The sequence below is a fragment of the Zeus faber genome, assembly GCF_960531495.2.
Source record: "Zeus faber genome assembly, chromosome: 14".
In the NCBI taxonomy this organism is placed as follows: Eukaryota; Metazoa; Chordata; class Actinopteri; order Zeiformes; family Zeidae; genus Zeus; species Zeus faber.
The window spans coordinates 30,845,592-30,871,291 of record NC_137200.1 but is presented as its reverse complement, the minus strand read 5'-3'; the positions used below and the strand labels follow the sequence as shown (position 1 = coordinate 30,871,291).

The window sequence follows — 25,700 nt, the reverse complement described above, 5'->3', positions numbered from 1 at the left end:
ACCGCTTTCAACGGTAGTAGATCATGTGACAGAAAGGGCTCTTCTCATTGGACGCTGAGTCCAGAGCCCCGCCCCAAACCTTCACTGCATCCAATCAGACAAGACCTCTAAATTTTCAAAGGATTTAATTTGTTTTCTACACTTTGTACTGCGATACACGCTGTTAAAGGTAATTAGTATTAGTACTAATTAGTAATCCTCATTAGTACTAATTAGTATTTTGTTCTGTAGTTCTCTTTACTTTCTCTTTGTTACTTAATAAACTTGTTGATAAAACGTGTTGAGCTCAATTTCTTCCAAAATACTACATTACATTACACCATGGCAGAGGCTTTTGTCCAAATTGACTGAACCACATTTCAATATTAAGTATTTTGTTTTTATTAAAATACTGCTATAACTATATTCATACATTGATGTTATAGTAATCAAACTATATTGATATTACATTAATTAGAGATCTATAAATAAGTACACATAATATTTTTGATCTATTCATTTAACTTTATATATTTTCACAATATTAATATTACATGTGTTAAGCAAGTTACAAAATGTTCCTTGTTCATATATTCATGTGGAAAGTACTTGAAATGGTATCAGATACACTACTCACAAAAAGTTCGGGATATTTGGCTTTCAGGTGAAATTTCAGGATGAACCTAAAATGCACTATAACCTTTACAGGTGAACTTCATTTGACCTTCTCTAAACTTCTGAATGCACATGTCCAACTGTTCAATTTTTCAGTACTTTTTGCACAACTTGCTGTTCTCTAACAAGGAGCTGAACGGAAAAATTCACAACAAGTGTTTGACCCATGAATCCACCAATAAATGTCCTGGTTCAATTAGAGTTGGTATTTAAAGTCCTCTTCATCATGCTGTTCACATGTTGACATCATGAGACCAAGACCACACCTAACAACTGATCAACAGCACCTCACCTGGCGAGGCTTCAAACAGGATGTTGTCAGAGGGAAGTGGCCACTGAGCTTAGAGTGTCACAGAGTGTCATCAGCAGCTTGCAACAGAGATACAGAGACTGGAAGAGTCACAGAAAGACATAGAAGTGGACTTGCTTTGGCCACATCCCACACTGATGAGCGCTTCATTGTGAACAGTGCCCTGAGGAACCGCAACCTGCGAGCCTTTGGTGGTGGTGGTGTTACAGTGTGGACAGGTGTGTCTGGTCAATACAGAACTGTCCTACACTTTGTGAATGGTACAGTGACAAGCCCATACTACCTGAATGACATCATTCATCCAGTCATTGTGCCCCTGCATGAACAACACAGGCCTCATTTCATCTTCATGGACGACAACGCTCCAGCTCATGGAGGTGGCATCATTAGGGAACGGCTGCTGGAGACTGGGGCACCTCAAATGGAGTGGCCTGCACTTTCTCCAGACCTGAATCCCATAGAAAACCTATGGGATCAGCTGAGTGGCCGTGTAGAGGCTCCTAACTCTGTACCCCAGAACCTCAATGACCTGAGGGCCCCCGTCAAGGAGAGTGGGGGGCCAGGCCTCAGCAGACAATAAGTCGACTTGTGAACAGCATGAGACGTCCTTGTCAAGCTGTAACTGATGCTCAAGGTCACATGACAAGTTATTGAGATGTTGACATTTGTTGTTGTGATAAACCCACCACTGTTGTTGGCCTTTGTTTCAATAAATTGTTTGAAGAAGAAGAAACAGTCTTTAATCGTCACACAACACTCCACAACACATGCTTGCACACACACACACACACACACACACACACACGCTTTGATGGTGCCGGTGAAATGGATCCTCTGCATTGACCCATCCTGGCTTGTCCTTCCTCCGGGGGCACAGCCAGGAGCAGTGGGCAGCGTACGTGGACGCGCCCGGGGACCAGGTGATAAGTGTCCATCGCTGGTCAGACCATGATGGGTGCATGTTTTTGGTGGAGGTCCTTACTGACGTGAGGTGGAGGAAACCCCATGTGAGCACGGGGAGAACATGCAAACTCCACACAGAAAGGCTCCTATTTGGGAGATAACCCACCGGAGCACGGTGCCAACAGCGCCCCAGGCGGGAATCAAACCCAGGACCTTCTTGCTGTGAGGCAGCAGTGCAATGCACTGCACCACCGAGATGAGGAAATCACTATTGTATCTTCTACTTAAATGCTCTACTTTCATCACATCATATCATTGTAGTGTGAACCTTTTACATTTTCCATAAATTTCACCGGAAAGCCAAATATCCCAAACTTTTTGTGAGTAGTGTATGTAAACGTTTCTCTGTCGCTGCCAGTTGGACGTCAGAGCCTGGTCCCGGCTCCTGCAGCGCTGCCACCCGGACACCGCAGCAAGATGGCGGCGCCCTCAGGTTTGCACGGCTCCCTTACTAACGTGTTCCTTGGTGCTTGCGCAGACTTTGCTGACGGGATTTCAGGCTCTTTCTCAGTGAAGCAGCTCATTGAGCTCCTGGTCAGCGCCATCTGGGAGCTTTATCACCCAGCAACACATCCAGCAACGTTACCATGTTTTCACCTGTGGTTGGTACTGTATGTATGTACAGTATGTATGTACAGTATGTATGTACAGTATGTGTATATGTATGTATGTACTGTATGTACAGTCTGTATGTATAGTATGTGTATATGTATGTATAGTATGTACAGTGTATGTATAGTATGTATGTACAGTATGTGTATATGTATGTACAGTATGTGTATGTATGTATGTACAGTATGTGTATGTATGTATGTACAGTATGTATGTATGTGTGCACATATATCACTTCGTTGATTTCATGTATTCATACTTAACCTTCATGTCCAGAATACTTGAACTGTACGTTATGTTTGGTATAAAAACCTTTAATAATGTAAAACAAGCTTCTTAAATTTTTCGTCGTGTTGAGGTTAAAGAAAACCTCGTAGTTGTATAACAAACATGAGCTTCTGCTGCAGTGGTGTCAGTGCAGACACCTGCTCCCTCTGCTTTCACCTCCTTCTGCTTCTGCTTCTTACGAGTTGAAGCCGCAAACTTCCTGACGCGCAGCTGCGGCAACATGGCGGCGCCCGTGGATCTGGAGCTGAAAAAGGTAAAAGAAGGAACCACGCGTGTGAGGGTTTTCTGTGCGATGCGGCTGAAGTTTCTACTGAGGATCCGATGGAAAGGAAGGAATTTGAGGTTTATTAGCAACACGACGGACCATGCTGCTGCAAAGATAACCGTTCGCTTTAGCACCCGGAGCATCATGTCTGATGGCTAGTTAGCTTCTGGCAGCTAGCTGCAGTTAGCTTCTGGCAGCTAGCTGCGGTTAGTTGTTGTATTCGTGAATATGTTCACGACTTTATTTAAAATGTGACATAAATACAATTAAAGAACAACAACCCGACAGGGGTTTACTAGTGAAACCTTTACCATTAAGGCATGGTGGTTCATGGTGGTTCATGGTGGTTCATGGTGGTTCATTGAAAAACCCTTTTTTTGAGCCAACAAAATCTCTTCACTTTCACATGGTTTTCATTTTAGAAAGACAGACACGTGGATACTTTGTTGATCAACGGAGGGAAAATGTGCAGCTCGCGTCCTAAAAAGGCCACAATAACATACACAGCAAGAGAAACTGTCAAAGAGCCTGAGAATGACCCGAAAGAATCGGTCATTTACAGTGAAGATGAATTAGAAGATAAAGATGGGAATGTACAAAAATATCAACAATAAAGCAAGAAGAACTGGCAATATACACGAACCTAACAATACATAAAACCAATGAATAATTCAAGATTTGATCACTACACAATGAACCCAATGATCACACATAAATCTAGAAATCTAAAAAATTAACCAACCCAATAAAATAAAACGTTTTTATTTGTCCTTTTGTAACTAAGTAAAGCCGACCAGGAAGCAGTCACAACCTAAGGAATATGAAACAATAAACCCACTGCACTTGTACTGACACTTGTGGTTGTGTCAATTGTGCAACATATGCACAAATATGTAAAGTGAATAAACATGATCTGTTGACAGAAGATGCACAACATGTTGTTTTTGCCTGGAAACATGAGTTACCAGCGTTCTTAGCAGGTCCTTCAAGCGCTTCCATTTCATCTTCAGAGGGTTAAGTAGTAGAATACCTTGAAAATAGCCCATCTTGTGCTGAAGTGCTTGAATGGGCCTTGAAAATAATGTGATAATTGAAGAACTATTTTAATAAATATTCAAACTGTAATGTATACTGTACTTTAATTTTGCTGCTTTTTCAACAGATTATGCCAGGGAAATGTAGATTTAATCCAGTGTGGTTGGAAATAGACACTAAAGCAGATGCCAATGAGATTAATCATTGATATAAAGATATACTAATATAAAAGGCAATGACAAAAAAATATATTATAGTTTAATTTATAAAGATCACATTGAAAATTTATATTTGTCTTGTGTGGAGTACTTAAATTAAAAACACTACTTAAAAAAAGTACCTGAAAGTCCTTCAATTTAATTTTGTAACGCCATGAATGAAGCCTTTTAAGAGCTAGGTGTACCCACAAAAAGAAGACCAAACGTTAGTCGACAAGAAGAATTTTAGTTGGTTGGTTTTTCATCAGTTGGTTTGTCACAGGAAAAAATAATTCAGGGGCTGCGCCTCAAAATCAACCTTAAAAGCTGTAGTACACACTGGTCAGCCACAACATTAAAAGCACCACCAATAACACTAATACTGTGTAGCTCCCCCTGGTGCCACCAAACAGCTGTGAGGTGGAGGCATGGACTCCACCAGACTCTGAAGGTGTTCTGTGGTATCTGGCATCAAGACGTTAGCAGCAGATCCTTTAAGTCCTGGAAGTTGGAGGTGGGGCCCCCATGGATCAGGCTTGTTGTTCCAGCACATCCCACAGATGCTCCATCGGCCCCTAACCCCACCCATCCACATGATGGTGATTCATCAGACCTCCACCTTCCTCCATTGCTCCATGGTCCAGTTGTGACGCTCACGTGTCCATTGTAGGTGCTTTCAGGGGTGGACAGGGGTCAGCATGGACACTGAGCTCCCATACGCAGCAAGCTGCCATGCACTGTGTGTTCTACACCTTTCTATCACAGCAACAATCACTGTTTCACCACTTTGTGCTGCAGTAGTTCCTCTGTGTGATGGAACCAGACGGACTAGACCTGGCTCCCCATGTGCATCAATGAGCCTTGTTGTCACCAGTTCACAGTCGTCCTTCCTTGGACACTTTTGGTAGTAACCACTGCATATCAGGAACAGCCACAAGACCTGTGCTTGTGGAGATGCTCTGACCCAGTCGTCCAGCATCACAATGTGCTCCTTGTCAAAGTGGCTCAGACCCTGACCACGCCCATTTTTCCTGCTTCAACGCATCAACTTCAACAACTGACTGTTCACCTGCTGCCTCACACATCCCAGCCCTTGACAGGTGACACTGGAATCAGATGATCAATGTTATTCACTTCACCTGTCACAGGTTTTAATGTTGTTGCTGATCGTTGTGTCGCTGGACGCATGTATGAAATGTTAGAGGGCTTTTTATTTGCAACAAGTTTTGACAAAAGTAATTGTTCATTCTCCTTGTTGGTTGTTCCGACACATTTGGACAAATAATTACAGCTGGTTTGGTTTGATGGTAATTAACAGGCGGTTGCTGCATGCTTGTAAATTAAGTGTATATTTTAAAAGGCTGCTTATAAGATATTGTGTTGGTGTTACTGATAAATTAACAAAATGTTCCGTCCCCGTGCTGTTCCAACACATTCAGAATAGGGATGTTCCTAACGACTTATTTCCCTGACGTTTAAAAAGAAGTTTAAACTTAGACTTGTCAACGAGTCTAAAAGTCCGAAAATATATTGTGTGCCCCGGGGGCGCCGTGGCCCCGGGAAGCGGCTCATTTCTTGAGCCTATTGTGTGGCTTTATTTATTAAAATAATGTGCTGTTATTACAATGTTATTGTTGAATATCACATGTTATCAATACATATTACAAAGTAATTACCATGTTAATGTTGCAGGATCTAATGACTATAATGACTGTGCTATAATGACTTTTCCAAAATAAAACCAGCGGCGTAGCATGAGGAAGCTTAGCGCGGCGTGGCTTGCCCTGCCCTCTGATTGGTTGCATGTGGCTCCGCCCCCAGGCCTTCACAGAGCTGCAGGCCAAGATGGCCGACACGCAGCAGAAGGTGAAGATGGCCGACCTGCAGATCGAAACGCTGAACCGAGCCAAGAAGCGCTGCAGTCTGACCCATGGCCAGGTGGGGGCGTTGGAGAGCGGCGCGCGCACATACGAGGGCGTGGGCCGCATGTGAGTACTTTATAGTACTTATATAGTACTTATTTTAGAGGTGGCGGCGCTACAGAGCTGGACGCACACCTTCGAGGCGTTGGCCCTTCAGAATCAATTAGCCTGTTTCTAATTATATTTCATTCGTATTTTTCAAAATTCATGATTGTTGAAATAATTGTTTGAGAAATGTAAATTCACATCTGAACAAAATCTGAAATGTGCGAGAGAAGTGACTTGTGTATCAACTGCCAAAGCAGTGTCTCTCCAGGCTCCAGACCAACTCAACTCAAATCCAACAATTTGACAAACACCTGCAAATGACAAACTGTGCGGACGCAGCGTCTGTGGCTGTGACGGCAGCGTCTGCGCTGCTGCTCTGTGCTCAGGCTGCGCTGGCGATGAAAGCTTTGACCCTTTTCTTTGAGATGCTGAGGAGGAGGAGGAGGAGGAGGCCCTGTGTTCAACAGTGAACCAGAGTCAGAAGAGTCGGTCGCCCTGACTTGTGAACCGCGTTCTCAAAACAATTATTTTTTTGTGGTGCAGTGCCAGCGTGCACTGAGAGGCGGCGGGCGCCTCCACCCGGCCCCTCCACCCGGGCCCCTCCAGGGCCCGCTGAGGAGCCTGGGCGTGATCTGCAACAAGTTCTTTGCATTTCAAAAGCAAAAGAACAGACTCTGGAAGCCTCACTATACAAACATACAAGTTTTCTGTGTGTGTGTGTGTGTGTGTGTGTGTGTGTGTGTGTGTCAGTCACATGATTTGTAAATAGAGCGGCAGGTACCTGCGGGGGGGGGGGGGGTTCTTATCAGGAGAGCTTTTCACATGTATTCATCTATTTAAATGAGTGGGTGCTGAGGACGCAGGTTTTCTGGGCAAGATATTGATGAGGAATTCCTCATGAACCTGGAGGCACCTGCACTGTGCCGCTCCGTTGGACCGAGCGGTAAAATGCCTGGAACCGGAGCCGGGGGTCCCGGGGGTCCCTGTGAGTTTCTATTTATTTATTTTTGGGAACCTGCCCCTTAAGGACCACTATGTACAGGACTGTAGAGACCCCATCACCACCGGACAGCTCTGAGCGGAGAGGGAGGGGCCCCAAAAACAGGTTGTTTGCTCCCTTGGCCTTGTGGACTGTTATTAGGACTGATTGTCTCCTCCTCTCCCTCCAGGTTCATTCTGCAGCCTGTTGATCAGATCATTAATCAGCTGATTGAGAAACAGAAAAATGCAGACGACAAAATCAAAGAACTGGAGGTAAAACACGGACATACTGCCCCCACTACTGTCCCTATGTGCACTAATGGGTATTTCAGTGACTTTGTACATGTATCTTGTGTTTTCCAGCAGAAAAAGTCATACTTGGAGAAAAGTGTGAAAGAAGCAGAAGAAAACATCAGAGAGATGCTGCTGGCCAGGAGGTCTCACTGAGTACTCACCCAGTAACCGTTAAATACTCACAAAATACACAAACTGTACACACTCAGTGCTTTGTTTAAATAAAGTTTTTGTTTCTTCTTTAAACTCTGTGTGAAGCCGTTTACATTAACTGTACTGCATTTAATACACCTTATACCCAGTAGTACACTTTACATCAGACACTGCAAATAAAACAAAACATCTACATTATAGTAGAATATAATGTATTGTGGTATATTATATACTATAGTATAAAACAAGGAAATGTAGTACAATGTAATCTATTACAGTATACTAGTGGCATACAGTCCTAACAGTAGCAATAATAGCAGGCCCAGTTATAACAGTAGTAACATTAGTAATAGTGCACAGTGGTAACTTGAATAATAGTACTCACTGTAGTAACAGCCAGTACAGTAGTAAAGCTAGTCACTTCAGTAACAGCACTAACTGTAATAACAGTAACAGTCACTGTAGTAACTAATAACAGTATTAACTGTACTAACATAAGTTAGAGCAGCAACCTTCAACTGCAGTAAGAAACGAAACGACAAGGAAGCTTCAACAACAAGCAGCTCCTACTTTTCTGCTCCGGGGGCTCAGCCAGGAGCAGGGGGCAGCGTCCGTCGACGCCCGGGGACCTGGTGACGAGTGTCCATCGCTGGTCAGACCATGACGTGTGCATGTTTTGGGTGGGGGTCCTTACTGATGGTAGGTGGAGAAAACCCCATGCGGGGAGAACATGCAAACTCCACACAGAAAGGCCCCTGTTTGGGAGATAACCCACCGGAGCACAGTGCCAACAGCGCCCCAGGCAGAAATGGAACCCAGGACCTTCTTGCTGTGAGGCAGCAGTGCAATGCACTGCACTTCCATGCTCTGTTCTTTACTCCAGAAAAGAACAGTAGATAGATACAAATGAAACGATAAATAAGATGGAATAGCAATAAGGAAACGAACAGTATGAACAGTGTCTGGCACTAATGGTGCTACCACTCAGATGTGCAATGCAGCAGCAAAACCAGTCCAGTACGGAATGAAGATGTAGATTCTTCATGAAAACACAATGTGGATGATATATTAATCCCCGACAACTGGGTTTGTTTACACGATATTCCGACATTAACACGGAATGAGGGAGAGTGGATCCTTGTGTAACTGTGCTGTTTGGTGCATAGTGCAGTATGTGTGTGTACTGTATGTGAAGTCAGTTGGAAGACAATTTTGGGGACACTGTCTGGACTGTCTGGTGGACTAGGAAAGAAGCTATTTCTCAGTCTGCAGGTGCAGGCATAGATGGCCTGATAACATCTGCCGGATGGAAGGAGTTAAAACAGACGACGGCCTGGGTGTGTGGGGTCCTGACAGATGCTGGCAGCTTTCTTGAGGCAGCCGGAGCTGTAGATGTCCTCCAGAACTGGGAGATGTCTCCCAATGATCTTCTGTGCGCTGGAGACAACCCGCTGGAGACTTTTCTTCTCAGCTGAGATACCACACAGAGATGCAGTATGCTGGGATGCTCTCTGTGGTGCAGCGGTAGAAGGTCACCAGCAGCTGTTGGGGCAGAACAGCTTTCTTCAGTGTCCTTAAGAAAAACGAGTGTTGCTGTGCTTTCTCTTCTTGTAGATACACACAGTACACACAGTACACACAGAGCCAGCGTCCAGAAGCACAAAGATGTATCCTTGACAACAAGGACACAAACATCCATAGTTTGGTGTGTTTTTGGATATTTAAGTTCTGACCCAAAGATTCAAGATTCAAGAGGTTTATTCATCACATACATATACATACTATCATACATATACATACTTTCATACATATACATACTTTCATACAGTATATGCAGTGAAATGTCAATGCAACACACCCGGTGATTACACACAGTATGTTCTAGACTGAAGTAGCTACCTAAGAAAATTCTACTTGACTAACTGATTCCTAAAACGTAATACAGTAAGTCAAATACTATAGAATAAAAAATAAAATAAAATAACAACTCAAGGGTAATGCAGGGTGGGGGTACAAAATAGATAAAGGGAATAGACTTATGTATATGGGATAGACTTATGTATTTGGGATAGACTATTTATGTATATACAGATATGTGCATTAAGTGGCATGTGAATAAAGTGAGGTAGTGTTTGTGGGATAATACAGCACAGTATACAACAGTACGGCGCAGTAATACGGTAACACCGAACAACCCAGAACAGTGACACAGTATGCGATACAGTAGGCTACATACGCAGATGGTAGGCAGCAGACGGTAAATATTCATTGTGTAAAATCTGTTGACAAGACGTACAACACCACAAACTTTTATTCTTTAATGAGACCTACTCGCCATATTTATTTTGTTTTTTGATTTGTATCAAAATTGTATTTAAGTAAAATGTTAATTAAAGCAATTGCACTTGTTACTTATTGATCACGAACGGATATAAAGAAAAATTAATCGTAATATGTGTAATATTTATTTATTTATTTTTTAAACAGTGTTAACTGACAGGACTTTTTTTTATTTTGAATATTCAATAAAAAAATCTAATTCAACATGCTTCCATGATTTCATTATTCATATAGACTGCCTAGCAATTGTTTTTAAGCTCAATAAACACAGATGATATTTGACCACAATCTCTTCCATTTGTCTGTGACACTGAAATCTTCCAGGACACGTGGACCGGCACCAATGTTTTCTCATGGAAACTGCGCAGTACATCATGTCTGCTCAGTGTGGGAACCTGTTGGTCCCCTACGGCTGGGATTCTAGCATTTGTCCCATCGTTGCTGATTTTAAAGCGAGCGATGAGGTTGTTGAGCTGGTTGGACAGTGTGACATCACTGTGTGTGGTCAGGGCTGCTCTTGTAGTCAGTGATAGACCTGACGCCTCCGAGTGTCCGTGCCGTTGAAGTGGTCCTCTACACCTCTGTGGATGTCTTTGGCCTTTATTTTATGCCTTTTTTCAGGTTTGACCTGGCGACAACATATTGTTGTATTTCTATTCTCTTGTTGCTCATCTCAGTCCCTCCCTCTCTGTTCTTCTCTCCCTAGTGTATGTAGTCCTGTGCCCCCCCTCGACTTGGTCTGGTAACAGTGTAATCTCCTTACCCCCTTGTCTCCCTGCACTAAACTCTTGATCTTTTGCACCTAAGACTAAGCCTCCGATGTGTCCTGCATCTTGGTTCACCACACAGCACACTTGACACTATCGTGACAAAACGATCTGACTGCCTCCGCTGCTGGTTGGTGGAAACTCCGCTCTCGATGGAGGTGGCCACACTTACTACGCTCGTGGGACAGCTGGTTTCCACCAATCAGCTGTAGAGGCGGCTCCACCACCAGCTGCCACCAACCCTGCCCGGGAACCTCACCTCTCGCCTCCCTTTTCCCCTGACCCTGCCGCTCCAGTTTCCTGAAAGCTCAGCCTATTCCTGTTCCCGAGCTGTCGGCCGCCCCTGCTGAGGCTCAGTTTGTTCCCGGTCCCAAGGCCGTTGGTCGCCCTTGCCGACATCCAGCCTGTGCCTGTCTGTTTGTCTGCTGTACCAACAGCATCATGGCTGTCACCTGCCCCTGCGCCGCAGCTACCTCCACTTTCTTAGAAGCAGCGGCACCCGAGCATCCAGCCCCAGGTGCAGCAGCAGCTGCCCGGCTTCCAGGCTAAGAGGCAGCTCCAGATGCAGCGGCACCTATTGCTCTGGCTACACCAGTTTCTTAGACTGTCGCGGTCTCCCCGGCGGTCTCCCAGCCTCTTGACCGTCCTTCAAAGTGGCCCCGCCTACCTGGTCGTCCTCCGGAGTAGCTCCGCTCTTCTGCCCCGAGGTTGGGTGGACCTCCCTGGCGTTCCCGCTCCCTTGCGCTGCCCCCTCCACAAGGACTCCTTACCCCTGCCTGCCCTGTGTTTTGCTTCCTGTTCCTCTGCCACTCTGGTCCTGCCACTGCACACCTGACCCCATTCAGCAATCAAGCCAGCTGTCTCCACCTTCCTGGCCACACCACCTGTACATAACCTGTTTCCCGTTCTCTCGTCTGATCATTGTTGTATCCGCTGCGTCAGTGCTACAGCGTCAAACCTACTAGGTCGTCAGACTACTTGCCCTACTCAACCTACCTACCTACCTGCCTTACCTTTCCACGTTTGCCTGCCTGCCAGTCCTGTCTTACCTTCCTGCCCTGATCTGAGCCTTCATCTTTTGTTCCTGAGCCTCCGTTGTGTCCTGCATTTGCCACAGTAGCGTGACACATATGCTGTGGTGTCACCGCATTTAAAAGCAGTGTTGCGGGCTTTTAAAAGATGTTGTACCTCTACGTTCATCCACGGTTTGTGGTTTGGAAACCTCTATATTTCTTGTTCACTGTGATGTCATCCACACAGCTGTTGTTGTAGAAAAGCAGTGTCGGTGTAGTTCTCAGAGTCCACCTCTGAGACGCCTGCGTGCAAACAGGTCCCAGTGGGTAGCATCAAAACAGCCCTGGAGTTGTAAGGTGGTGTTTGTTGCAGGTTTGATCTATCTATCTATCTATCTATCTGTCTATCTGCATCTATCTGTCTATCTATCTATCTATCTATCTATCTGTCTATCTGTCTATCTGTCTATCTGCATCTATCTGTCTATCTGTCTATCTGCATCTATCTGCATCTATCTGTCTATCTATCTGTCTATCTATCTGTCTATCTATCTATCTGTCTATCTGTCTATCTATCTATCTGTCTGTCTGTCTCTGTCTATCTGCATCTATCTGTCTATCTATCTGTCTATCTGTCTATCTGTCTATCTATCTGTCTATCTATCTATCTGCATCTATCTGTCTATCTGTCTGTCTATCTATCTGTCTGTCTATCTGTCTATCTGCATGTCTATCTGTCTATCTGCATCTATCTGCATCTATCTGTCTATCTATCTGTCTATCTGTCTGTCTATCTGTCTATCTGTCTATCTGTCTATCTATCTGTCTATCTGCATCTATCTGTCTATCTCTGTCTATCTGTCTATCTGTCTATCTATCTGTCTATCTGTCTATCTGTCTATCTGTCTATCTGCATCTATCTGTCTATCTATCCGTCTATCTATCTGTCTATCTGTCTATCTATCTGTCTATCTATCCGTCTATCTATCTGTCTATCTGTCTATCTATCTGTCTATCTATCTGTCTATCTGTCTATCTATCTGTCTATCTGTCTATCTGCATCTATCTGTCTATCTGCATCTATCTGTCTATCTCTGTCTATCTGTCTATCTGTCTATCTATCTGTCTATCTGCATCTATCTGTCTATCTCTGTCTATCTGTCTATCTGTCTATCTATCTATCTGTCTATCTGCATCTATCTGTCTATCTATCTGTCTATCTATCTATCTGTCTGTCTATCTGTCTGTCTGTCTGTCTGTCTGTCTATCTATCTGTCTATCTGTCTATCTATCTGTCTATCTGTCTGTCTGTCTGTCTGTCGATACCGCTGATATTGACGACGTCATAGTAATACTTTTTCTTGGTTCCCTCCACAGCGTGGAGCTGTGACGCAGTGATGCAGGGGAACAGGGACCGAAGGGAGAGAGATGAGTAGGGGGAGCGGGGGGAGGGATCCGCTCCGCTGTGATGAGAACCAGATCACAGCTCTATATGTTAGATCGCTTATCTGTCTCACCCCTGTCTGTCTGCCTGTCTCACGCTCACGTCTCACCGTCATGCTCGGACCTGCAGCTTGCCGTTTCACTTTGTGGAGTTTGGCTTTTCTTTTTCTCAGCTGTGAAGGACTTTACATCAGCGGGAGCGCAGGTCAGTACACGCTAGAATACTATTGCTGTACTACTAGTACCAGTAGTCCTGCAGTAGTACTACAGTAGCACTACAGTAGTACTACTCCGCTGAACACCGAGCGCCGTTCTAACGCAGCGTCGCGGTTCAAGGTTAAAGGAATCCAGAAGTACTTCAATACTCCACTAATACTTGTTTTTAAAGTATTACCAGTCATACTTTACTCGTCATACTTTTTACTATTGTCAGTATTAACTGTAGTAGGTAACCGCCCCGACTTTTGAGTTCCGAAGGCAGAGAGACAGGGGGGGGGGGGGGGGGAGACAGTTTTCCTCTCTGCGATTTTTCCATAAACCTGTCTGCGGCTCAGAGAGCAGGCTTCACGTTACACGGCGCGTGTTTGTTTGTGTAACTGTTCTTCTCTTTCATCCCTCCGTCATCCTGTCTCACGCTCTTCACGGGATTGACATCCATATGAAACTGTCTCACTGACTGTCTCTCTCTTTGCCGGTCTGTCTCACTGACAGTCTCTCTCTCTGTCTCTAACTGTCTCTCTTTCTCTGCCTGTCTTGCTCTGTCTCTCTGTCTCTAACTGTCTCTCTCTCTCGCTGTCCCTCTGACTGTCTCCCTCTCTGTCTCCGACTGTCTCTCTGACTGTGTCTAACTCTCTTTCTCGGCCTGTCTCGCTCTCTCTCTCTCTCTCTCTACCTGTCTTTATCTACCTGTCTGTCTCTCCGCCTGTCTCTCTCTCAGATTCTCTCCATCATGTCCTCTCTGAGTTTGGACTGGTTCGTCCCGTCAGCACCGACGCCGAGGGGCGTTTCCTGTCTCACTCTGTCTCCGCCCACCATTTGCACGTCCTGCCCACACGCACCAAGAGACGAGCCCCAGACTGTACGGCCCCGCCCACCACGCAGGGCGCCCCGCCCACCACGCAGGGCGCCCCGCCCACCACGCAGGGCGCCCCGCCCACCACGCAGGGCGCCCCGCCCACCACGCAGGGCGCCCCGCCGCGAGGGAAGGGGTCCGGAGTCGGGGGTGATGGAGGGATGAAGCGGGAGCAAGAGAAGGACAGGGGGGGCGGGGCCGGACACACCCTCTACTACAACGTGACCATATTTGGTCGCGAGTTTCACCTGCGGCTGCGGAGGAACAGCCGGTTGGTCGCCCCGGGAGCGGTGCTGGAGTGGCAGCGGGAGGCGGGGGGCAGCGAGCGACACCCCCTGCTGGACACACACTGCTTCTACAGCGGAGACATCAGCAACCTGCGCAGCAGCAACGTGGCAATCAGCAACTGTGACGGACTGGTGGGTCCACCTGTCTGGCCTACTGTCTGCCTGCCTGTCTATCTGACTGTATTTCTGCCTGTCCTGTCCACTTCTCTGTCAGTCTGTCTGTCTGATGGTGTGATGTACAGCCTATCGTGTTATATGCCCGTCTAGTGTCCTCTGTCTGTCCTCCGAGTGTCTTCTAACTTTCCTCCATTGTCCTCTAAATGTCCTCTAAGCATCATCCCTCCAAGTGTCCTCTTACTGTCCACTGAGGACCACTGTCCTCTAAGTCCTCATTGTTGCAGTGTGTGTCCCGCAGGCTGGGATGATCCGGACGGAGCAGGAAGAGTTCTTCATCGAACCGCTGGAGCGAGGGAGAGCGGAGGACGGAGAGAGAGAGAGAGGACGGGAACACATCGTCTACCGCTCCTCAGCCATCATCAAACAGCAGCCGGCCAATCAGATGCCAGACCACCTGCAAGGTGCGCGCTCACACTCACACTCACACTCACACTCACACACACTCACACTCACACTCACACACACACACACTCACACTCACACTCACACACACACGGTTCTCCTTCCTCTACATCTCCTCGTGTCTTCCGTGGCGCTGCCCCCTCCAGGCGGCTCTGCAACACTCACCTCCAGCACCTGATGAAGTGACAGAGTTGGAGCGAAGGTGGTGCTTGGTGATGGAGTCTACCCACTGAGTATTTCAGCTTGGGGCATGAAATGCTTCAAGCATCGTGAGGGCGGCATTTTCCAGGGTCCACACTGAGCAGCCGGAGAGGGCGGGGCTGAGGTCTTCATTGCGAAAGAGGCTCCTCCTGCCGCCAGCAAGCAGCTCAGGTGTTTCCTCTGTTGCATGTGGATAGTGAAAGTTGGTGGAGGACATCGTGAGTAGATGTCTTCCTGTTGTCCTCCTGGAGGGTGGATGTGTCGTCATCCTCCTGAAGGAACTGTTGAAGGACTTGGACAAACCTTGGTGGGAGTCAAATTTAGGGGGACGTTCCAAAGGAGCTTCTGTTGACTGATGGATGAAAGCTGTCAAGAGGTCCTGGCTCCTGGGGGCCAGTTCCCAGATGAAGGACTGTCTCGCGCTCAACGGTACAAGAAGAATGAAGGTACTGCGTAAGCAGACAGGGACGGAATTACGTGATGACGTAGTGTCTCCACGCTGGAGTGAATTTATCACACACACAGCCACGTGAACACACACACACACACACACACACACACACAGTGTCCCAATTTTAATTTGCTGCAGAGATGATTTGCAGATTCCTGGATCAACCTCTTAACACACACGCATGCGCACACACACAGAAAAAAAAACAGGAATTTGAACTTTTTGAGACAAAAGAGAAAGTTTCTCTTTTGTCTCTGCCACGTCGCAACTGGCTGCGTGTGTGTGTGTTGTGTGTGTGTTGTGTGTGTTGTGGTGTGTGTGTTGTGTTGTGTGTGTGTGTGTTGTGTGTTTTGTGTGTGTGTTGTGTGCGTGTGTGTGTGTGTGTGTGTGTGTGTGTGTGTGTGTGTGTGATGAATTAGTGGATTTTAGTTTGTAAATCACATCAGTGAAATTGTTACTTGTGAAAAACCATTTTCCTGAGCTTGGAATCTGAGTTGCTGACATTAGTGGAGCTGTCTCAGTTTCTTTGAGCAGGAGAAGCTGCATTGACACTGAAACACAATATTTATGCAACAAGCACGACTGGCTTATTTTAAATGTACAGTGAAAAAGTGCTTTAAAACAACAATATTAACATACATAATGTCAACCTCTTATAAAATGGTATGTTTTGCTTTAGTTTGGTTTTACATCTGCTGTGGCTTGATGACGTGAAGCAGTTATGCACAGCCTGGGGCGTTGATTATGGTCGTGTGATTTTGAGATGGTTTTGTGCGAGATGCCTCCTGAAGGCCTCGCTCTGAAATGCACTGTCCGTTATCTTTCAAATTTTATGAAATAAAAGGTATCATCTTTTAATTATTCCTTTTATTCAGTGAATAATCTTTTATTTTGTAAGTGGCGTGTAATAATCAGGGTAATGTGCAGCCAGACGATCATTATCACCAATTCAATCAGCAGAGACTAGAATGAGAAAAGAGAGACATTTATTTAACGGTAAATCTGAGGTAATTCTGTCTGTGTCTGACAGCATGAAGCCGGTAGAACCCAGGCTGATGAATGCTCTGGCGGCGTGGCCAGTTAACTGCACAGAGGGCGAACCGGACAGGAGACGTGGCCGGAAATTGCGCCACTGTTACCGCTCTGACGACGTGGGGTCAGTAGATCTGCTGCTGACGCTGAATGGGGGACATGGGGCCAGACGCCGGGTTCCGGATGAGCACCTCTGCAACGTGGCCCGTGATTGCGTGTGGGAGAGCCCCTTCGGCTACGTGGCCAGTTAATGCCCATCTGGTACCTGAAGATTTGTGGCGGACCGATTACCAGGAAACCGTCTCACGGACGAGTGCCAATGGAGAACAAACTTCATTCAGCAGAATCCAGCCGGGCATTAACATTAGCCGTCTGCCTCTACACTGGTAACATTAATCGATTGGAATTTAATGTAAAAAATCAGCCGTACTTCCCGGTGTACTTCTGAGTTGCGATCCGGATAGGACTTCTGCGGAACACTGGACGGAGAAGAGTGAATGCGCCGTTAGAAAACGTAATTACTCTCCGATAACTGGGAGACAGTAGAAGGACAGTGAAGGCAGACTGAAAGTTTAGAGACGCGTTTCGCTGGGGATGAGCGCCTGCATGGAACCTGGGGACAACCTGTGGGGAGGTCTAAGAACACCGGACCGGGACGCAAAAAAAATCAGAGAAGAGGATTTAAATAAACACTGGAGAGGAATTGCGGTGGCTGCAGATGTGGGGAAAGCAGGCTGGGTAAGTGCAAACTATTTAATTAACATAGGAGCAAGTACCATGTCGTTGGAGGCGTGCACCTGTGCCGTGTGTCAGAGGACTTGAGACAGTGTGCGTGGTTGAGGTGAGGTTGGTGTTATGGAAGTGAGCAGGGGAGTCTGTCTGACTAGTCCTGGGGAGTGGAATGAACTGAGGTACAAATACGGGTGATGCCTGAACATTTTGGATGAAGGAAAGACCAGGGATGTTAAAAATGTGGTCAAGATGAACCCAAATGCAGGACACACACGGTTTTAGGAGTTTGTACGGGTGTTTAATGTGTAGACATAGGGAATCAGGAACAGGCAACAGAGGGGGGATCAGGACAGGCAGGGACTCGTGATGGGGAAGGCAGGGACTCACAGACTGGCAGGGAACCAGGAACTAGAAGCAGAGGAGCCGGCGGAGAATCAGGAATCGAGAGTTTGGGGCACACACCCAGAGAGACATGCAGGAACAGAGACGCTAAACACATGCGACAATCTGACACCAACAGAGTGACGAGGAAGGTTGGGACAGGTGGTGATATTACTGACTGGGGACAGGTGTGCAGTGACAGGAAAATGCAGTGACACCAGACACAGGGAGCCAGAGAGGGACAGAGGGACCTAGAGACAGACAGACAGGGAATCAAGGCAAGGCAGGATCTTGATAGGGGAGGATTTCCAGCTTCTCTTCCGTCCTCTGGCTGGTTGAAGTGTGCGGCCGCGGCTGGCAGGTGTAGCAGTTGAGAAGGTTCCAGGGAGGTAGGTCAAATAATATCATCCCTTATCGCAGGAACGCCAGAAATGGAATATCTCAAGGAGAAATCTTGATTCTGATGATCTCGTGCTCATAGTGGATCAGCACAACATCCTTTTTTTAATATATATTTTTTAATTTTTTTTTTTACATTATTAGTATTTGTATGCCACTGCATCTAGGACAGAGTCTGCAAGTGGAGTTCAACTTCCTAACCTGCAATGCAACTTTTTATTCATTGTTTAATCATCAATAACTGTTTTCAATAACTCTGTCCAGAGGACGACCTGTGGGATGACAAGAGCACAGTTCTTGGTTACAGAGAACCACCACCAACCCCCCTCTTTGGAGAACAATCTTACCATTTGGTCTTTAAACAACTAATCACTACTCCAAGAGGGGGAGGATCACCACGGGTGAGGCAAATAAACATAGAGGTAGTAAATGAGGGAGAAAAGGAGAAGGATGTAACCGGGGGGGGCGGGGGGGGGTGTGTGTGTGTGTGTGTGTGTGTGTGTGTGTGTGTGTGTGTGTGTGTGTGTGTGTGTGTGTGTGTGTGTGTGTGTGTGTGTGTGTGTGTGCGTACACCGGTGAGTGTACGGGACCACACCCGTACACTGGTGTATTAGGTCGGTATTATATCGTAGTGTCTCCCAAGCAGCGGGAAAGGCCCCGAAGCCACCCCTGAGTCCGGCGGCCTTATAGACACCGCAGAGAAGCCCCGAACACCCTGCCCTGCAGCCCCCAGAGAAGCCGGAAGCCCATAGAGCAACGCCTGGCCCGAGCAGCATAAACCAATCCCAGAGAGCGTGAGAAGACCCTGCATCCCTGAGGCGCACACACACAGGCCACCCCCATGTGCAGGCACAGACCGCAGGCCCCGAGCCAGGTCTCACGCTGACAGACCAACACAACATGTAGGCCCTCGGCACAGGGCATCTGCCACAGAGAAGCCACACAACGGGCGCAAGGGCCGACAGCGGCCTCCCGCACCCCAACCCACACCCAAGATAGCAAGCAGCCTCCAAGGGACCCAAGGTAGCAAGCAGCCTCCAAGGGACCCAAGGTAGCAAGCAGCCTCCAAGGGGCCCCAGAAAGCACCCGGCAGCGCTCCCCGCAGCCCCACCAGGTCGCAACACGCCAGGGCCCAAACCCAGTAGGAAGGGGGCCCACCTGGTTGCCCCCTGACCAACCAAATCTCCACACCAACCCACCAGCGTCCTGCCAACCTGGAAAACCCTGGTGCTCAATGTGTGCTGTTGGTAATTGCAGTTAAAATTGCAGGGCGGGGGGGTGCGAGTCCTCCAACCATGTTGAATCCCAATCACTCGCACCCCTCCTGTCCTGCAGACCCTGGTCTGGTGGAATGTTGTTCGGAGTGTATGTGTTCCAAGCTAATATCAGTGGTATTGAAATTGCAGGACAGACTAGAAGCACGCCGGGGCAGGAGCGTGATGGGCAAGATTGCAGCCGCCCGCCACATCCCTACCCACATAGCTCTCACCCCACCCGCTCCCCCAAACCCAAGGCCTATTGTGTACTGAATGTACTGAGTTTGAGTTCTGCCACAGGGAGAGATAGGCGAGACGACGAGCACATCCATGCAGCTCCTGGTTGATGGCCAGAGTTATCAGACCGTTATATAAGCAATGGGTCAAGTAAGAAGTGCGCTACTGAAGACAAAGATGAGCACATTAGAACGCCCCATCATTGAGCTATGTTTGCTACAAGAAGCATTCATATGAAGAGTGATCATTCATGAAGTTATGAAGAAGCTTTAAGTTTATGCTCCTTTAAAATTGAAGTACGAGTAATTGTTTTGTTTACCACAGCCACAATTAGGGCCTGAAATGTAGGAGCCAAATAGCATTTTTTTATATTTAAAGAATAATAATTATAATTTCAATACAATTTTCCCATATTTTTGTTATAGTTCAGATTTTTTTATTTTTTATTTTTTCAACCTGTGCTGTCAGAATGCTGGGCATACAACACAGAGTATTTGTATGCCATTGCATTCAGGACAGAGTTAGTCTGCAAGAGGAGTTCAAGTTCTCAACCTGCAATGCAACTCTTTATTAATTCTTAAATCATCAAGAACTGCTGCAATAACTGTCCTGTGGATGAGCTGTAGAATGACAAGAGCACGGTTTTTGGTTATGGAGAACCACCACCAACCCTCCTCTTTGGAGAACTATTCATCATGTTTGGTTCTATAAACAACTGATCACTACTCCAAGAGGGGGAGGATCACCACGGTGAGACAAATAAACATAGAACCAAACATTTACACAAAAACATTAGACGACAACATGTATTGAAAAACTGAATTAGGTCCAGGAAAACCGAGACTATAACTGGTCACGTGGCCTCTTCCTGTCATAGTTGGTGGATGGTAGCTCAGGAGGTAGAGCTGGTCATCTAATAATCTAAAGGTTGCTGGTTCAATCCCAGGCTCCTCCTGCTAGCATGCTGTAGTGTCCTTGAGCAAGACACTTAGCTCCTGATAGCTGCGTCCGTCGGTGTTTGAATAATTGTAAGTTGCTTTGGATAAAAGCGTCTGCTAAATGTAATTTGTAATAGTTATGGCAGTAAATGAGGGAGGAAAGGAGAGGGATGCAACCAGGAGGGTGCAGGGCTGCACTTCAAGTGTGTGTGTATGTGTCTAAGATCTCCACCGGTGTGTGCACATGATTTATCCCCATTGGTTCTGGTGTAGAAGGTTGGTATTATGTTGCGGCGCCTGCAAGCAGCGCAAGGGGCTCCACAGCCCCGTGGACAACCCTCAGCTGCAGGAAATTCCCGGGTACCCTGCCCTGCGGCCACGAAAGACCCCCGGGCCCCCAGAGAAGCCAGAGGGCCGTGGAGCAACTCCCGCGCCCAGCCCGAGGAGCATGACACATACAACCAACCCCTGGGCGCAGGCACAAGATTTACTGATTTTGATTGGCTCCTTGGCCACTGATTGGCAACTTGGCCACACCCATGGGAAGTGGGGGTGTGGTGCAAATTAACAAGGGAAAGTGGGAAAAGTTTGAGGAACAATGGAACAAAGCTTTAGTTGAGAACAAAACAGTTATTTAACCATTTCATCATTTAACAATCTATTAGGATCATCGACATCAGCTTACATTCCAAGCATCTAGTATCATCTTTCGGACATCTATCATCTGTCTGTTGCTGGGGCAGTGGCTATAATTTTGAAAAGGAATAGCCACTACAGATACATTACTGTTATTATGGTATTTTGTGATAACGCCCCTGCTGGACAGATGTTATCACTCAGTTATGTTGCAGGATCCTACAAACTGGAGCCTGACCAGGACCTGGCTCACTGTTCAGGATCTGTCTCACTGTTCAGAACCTGTCATTGATCAGGACCTAACAAACTGTTCCATTACTTGTTTCACTGTTCAGTACCTGTCTTACTGACCAGGACCTGTCTCACTGTTTAGCACCTGTCTCACTGTTACTCCTATAATCTCTCACCGCCTCTCCACTCTCTTCCTCCACCCTTTCCCATCTCCCCTCCAGTCCTCTCAGGTTCTTTCCTTGACTCTGTGTTGAACCTCAGTTCGAATTCCACTCGTCATCGTCGCTACATCGAGGGCGCTGAGCACTACAACATAGAGGTGATACAGTAGCATTATGGGATGTTTCTCTCTCTTCATCTCTTCTATCTCTCTTCACCCTTCCTCTCCTCTCCCCCTCCTCCAGGTCCTACTGGGAGTGGATTATTCTGTTGTTCTGTTCCACGGCAGAGATCACATCCAGAGATACCTCCTGACCCTCATGAACATTGTAGGTCACAGACTCTTTATTATATATCTAGAAGTGTGTGTGTGTGTGTGTGTGTGTGTGTGTATACAGTGTGTGTGTATATATATATATATATATATATATATATATATATGCTGATCAGACATTAAATCCACTTACAGGTGAAGTGAATAACATCTGGTTCCAGTGTCACCTGTCAAGGGCTGGGATGTGTGAGGCAGCAGGTGAACAGTCAGTTGTTGAAGTTGATGTGTTGGAAGCAGGAAAAATGGGCGTGGTCAGGATCTGAGCCACTTTGACAAGAAGCACATTGTGATGCTGGACGACTGGGTCAGAGCATCTCCACAAGCACAGGTCTTGTGGCGGTTCCCGCTGTGCAGTGGTTACTAACAAAAGTGTCCAAGGAAGGACGACCGGTGAACCGGTGACGGGGGCACCCAAGGCTCATTGATGCACGTGGGGGGGTGAAGTCTCGTCGTCTGGTTCGATCCCCCAGAAGAACTACTGCAGCACAAAGTGGTGAAACAGTGAATGTTGCTATGATAGAAAGGTGTAGAACACACAGTGCATGGCAGCTTGCTGCGTATGGGAGCTCACAGTGTCCATGCTGACCCCTGTCCACCCCTGAAAGCACCTACAATGGACACGTGAGCGTCACAACTGGACCATGGAGCAATGGAAGAAGGTGGAGGTCTGATGAATCACCTTTTCTTCTACATCATGTGGATGGGCGGGGTTACGGTCAGATCTGATGGAGCTTCTCTGGGATGTGGTGAAACAACAAGCCTGATCCATGGGGGCCCCACCTCCAACTTCCATAACTTAAAGGATCTGCTGCTAATGTCTTGGTGCCAGATACCACAGGACACCTTCAGAATCTGGTGGAGTCCATGTCACAGCTGTTTTGGTGGCACGAGGGGGAGCTACACAGTATTAGTGTTATTGGTGGTGGTTTTAATGTTGTGGCTGATCGGTGTACATATACTGTATAGACTGTTTACTGGCCTACTAATAGTAAGTAATGCAAGACTCGTTCTTAGTGAACCAATGTTTTAAATGACTCAAGAGTCTGGAGTCACTCAAATGGAAAATAATAAACTATATGAATTCCGCACTTCACACTTATTTCAGTTGTTCATTGTTAGGAAGTCCTCCCTTGCTCACCGTGCGTTATACTGACTGAACGACTCATTTTACTGAGTGACTCATCAGGAACGAGTCGCTGTTTTGTTCATTGCTGTTCTGCTGGAACTGATCAGTTCATGCAGGCTTGCAATTTTGATCTTTTGAACATCACAGGAGGGCGTTTCCATTCTTTGTTTTGGAATTAAGTGGAATTTTAAGTTTTCACGGCACCACCTAGTGGGCTCTGATGGTACTCTAGTGTTCCATGGCAGCGCACAACACTGAATGATATCGATAGAGAATTGGATGGAGGATTTTATCTTAGATGTAATTTATTTAGTTTTATCTCCTGCAGGTGAATGAGGTTTACCAGGATCGATCCTTGGGAGAGAATATCAACGTCGTTCTGGTTCGAATCATCATCTTATCTTCCAGTAAGGTATCTATCTGTCAATACATCCGTTTGTCTGCCGTAAAAGACATGCATGCCGACTGTTGGTTTTAGAAGAGACAAAGGGTTTTTAAAACTGCTCTCTCTCCCTTCTCCCTCCACCACAGTCTTTGGAGCTGATAGAGGTGGGAAACCCATCCCACAGTTTGCAGAATGTGTGTGGTTGGGCGTTCCTCCAGCAGGGGGCAGCACTGAGTGAGGCAGAGCACCACGACCACGCTGTCTACCTCACCAGGCAGGAGTTTGGACCGTCAGGCATGCAGGGTAGGCCTCGCCCCCTTCAAATACTGCCCCGCTCCTTCAAAGCCTGCCCGACCCCCCCTGTCAATCAAACCTTGCCCTGCCCCCTGTCAATCAAATGCTTCCCAGTTCTCTGTCAATCAAACCCTGCCTCCCCCTCCTAAAGCCCTGGTTATACCTGCATGTGGGCGGGGCCCGGCACCGCTAGGAAGAGAGCAGGGTGTTTATAGCTGTCACATTCTCAGTTGCAGTATTGCCAGAAATCACGGGTGGCAGTAGAGAGAAAGTACCGCGTGAAGCCGGATGTAGATTCAAGATTCAAGAGGGTTCTTTTGTCACATACAATTACATATATGCAGTAAAATGTCAATGCAGCAAACCCAGAAATTATGCACAATAATTTCTAAACTGAACACAATAGCTACCTATTTTCTTCCTAAGTAACTAACTGAAACGAACTGATTCCTAAAACGTTATGCACTTAGTGGATAGAGTAATATGTAATACAGAGTGGGGGTACAAAATATAAATAAAGGGAATAGACTTATGTATATGGGATAGGCTATTTGTATATACAGATATGTGCAGTAAAGAGGCATGTGAATAAAGTGAGGTAGTGTGTGTGGAGATATACAGTACAGTATACGACACAGCAATACAGTCACACCGAACAGAACAGCAATACAGCACAGTATGTAGTAACCCAGTACAATATGCTAAATACAGTACAGTAAGGCAGTAGGGCCTATGTGGGTGTCTCAGTGATGACCCCTGGTGAGTTCAGCGTTGACAGTCCTTATGGCTTGTGGGAAGAAACTCCATCAGAGGCACTTGCCCGAACGCAGCAGCTGGAACAGTCCGTTGTTGGGGTGGTGAGGATCCTTCATGATGCTGCAGCTCTGCTACTACACCCCTTGGTGTATAAATCCTGCAGGGAGGGGAGAGTAGTTCCAGTGGTACACTGGGCTGAACACACCACCCTCTGCAGGCCCCGCCTGTCCTGAGCAGTACAGTTCCCAAAACAGGCAGTGATGGTGCCTGTCAGGATGCTCTCCACTGCTCCACAGGAGAAGGACTTGAGGATCCTCACCGAGACCTGGAATTTCCTCAGTTGCCTGAGGTGGTAAAGACGCTGCCTCGCCTTTCTCACCAGTGTCTGTTTGTAAAGTCCATGTTAAGTCCTCCGTGATGTGGACTCCCAGGTACTTGAAGCTGCTCACCCTGTCAACAGAAGTCCCATTAATCACCAACCGCTCGCGTCTCCTCGGTTGTAATCCTCTCCTTAAAGTCAACAATCAGCTCCTTAGTTTTACTGACGTTCAGAATCAGAATCATCTTTATTGCCAAGTAAGTTTACATGAACAAGGAATTTGTCTTGGTGTTCGGTGCATACATGTAACATAAATGTAAAACAATAAGTAATATATTGGTGAAATATATAAGCATATGTCAACTAAGGCTGTTTTTTTTTTTTTTTTAATAAAGCTACAGTTTGTGCAGGAATGTGCAAATGTTCAGTATAAAGTATAACAGTATGTGCAATGTTCACGGATAAAGTCCAGAGAATGAGGAACGTGCCTTAATGTAACACATTGATGTACAGTACTCATTCAGTTAATGTAACATTGACGTACAGTACTCATTCAGTTAATGTAACATTGACATACAGTACTAATTCAGTTAATGTAACACATTGATAT

The 25,700-nt window shown here is 46.5% G+C and overlaps 2 protein-coding genes across 3 annotated transcripts in view; both read left to right on the top strand.

Annotated features, from left to right (window-relative positions):
* The first annotated feature begins 2,946 nt into the window (after positions 1 to 2,946).
* pfdn1 (prefoldin subunit 1) lies at positions 2,947 to 7,815 on the top strand. Of its 2 annotated transcripts, none has more exons than XM_080013226.1 (4): positions 2,947 to 3,080; positions 6,146 to 6,312; positions 7,464 to 7,548; positions 7,642 to 7,815. In XM_080013226.1, the coding sequence occupies exons 1-4, from the start codon at positions 3,048 to 3,050 to the stop codon at positions 7,720 to 7,722; spliced, it is 366 nt and encodes a 121-aa protein (XP_079869352.1). In that variant the 5' UTR covers positions 2,947 to 3,047; the 3' UTR covers positions 7,723 to 7,815. The 2 variants fall into 2 exon arrangements, with proteins under 2 accessions (XP_079869352.1, XP_079869353.1); XM_080013227.1 differs by having other exon boundaries at positions 2,956 to 3,080; positions 7,639 to 7,815.
* A 5,584-nt stretch (positions 7,816 to 13,399) lies between these two features.
* LOC307240041 (A disintegrin and metalloproteinase with thrombospondin motifs 2-like) overlaps positions 13,400 to 25,700 on the top strand; it is a gene marked incomplete at its 5' end in the record, with an annotated part of 34,801 nt that continues 22,500 nt past the window's right edge. The window contains 7 exons of the mRNA XM_080013616.1: positions 13,400 to 13,490; positions 14,223 to 14,776; positions 15,060 to 15,222; positions 21,939 to 22,036; positions 22,122 to 22,205; positions 23,665 to 23,748; positions 23,868 to 24,024. Coding sequence (XP_079869742.1) covers positions 13,400 to 13,490; positions 14,223 to 14,776; positions 15,060 to 15,222; positions 21,939 to 22,036; positions 22,122 to 22,205; positions 23,665 to 23,748; positions 23,868 to 24,024 — 1,231 coding nt within the window. The remainder of the gene's footprint in view (positions 13,491 to 14,222; positions 14,777 to 15,059; positions 15,223 to 21,938; positions 22,037 to 22,121; positions 22,206 to 23,664; positions 23,749 to 23,867; positions 24,025 to 25,700) is intronic.

Coding starts and splice junctions, on each gene's coding strand:
- pfdn1 (XM_080013227.1), top strand. CDS start 3,048: ATGGCGGCGCCCGTGGATCTGGAGCTGAAAAAG. Junction 6,313..7,463: donor TACGAGGGCGTGGGCCGCAT/GTGAGTACTTTA, acceptor CTCTCCCTCCAG/GTTCATTCTGCAGCCTGTTG. Junction 7,549..7,638: donor ACAAAATCAAAGAACTGGAG/GTAAAACACGGA, acceptor TGTGTTTTCCAG/CAGAAAAAGTCATACTTGGA.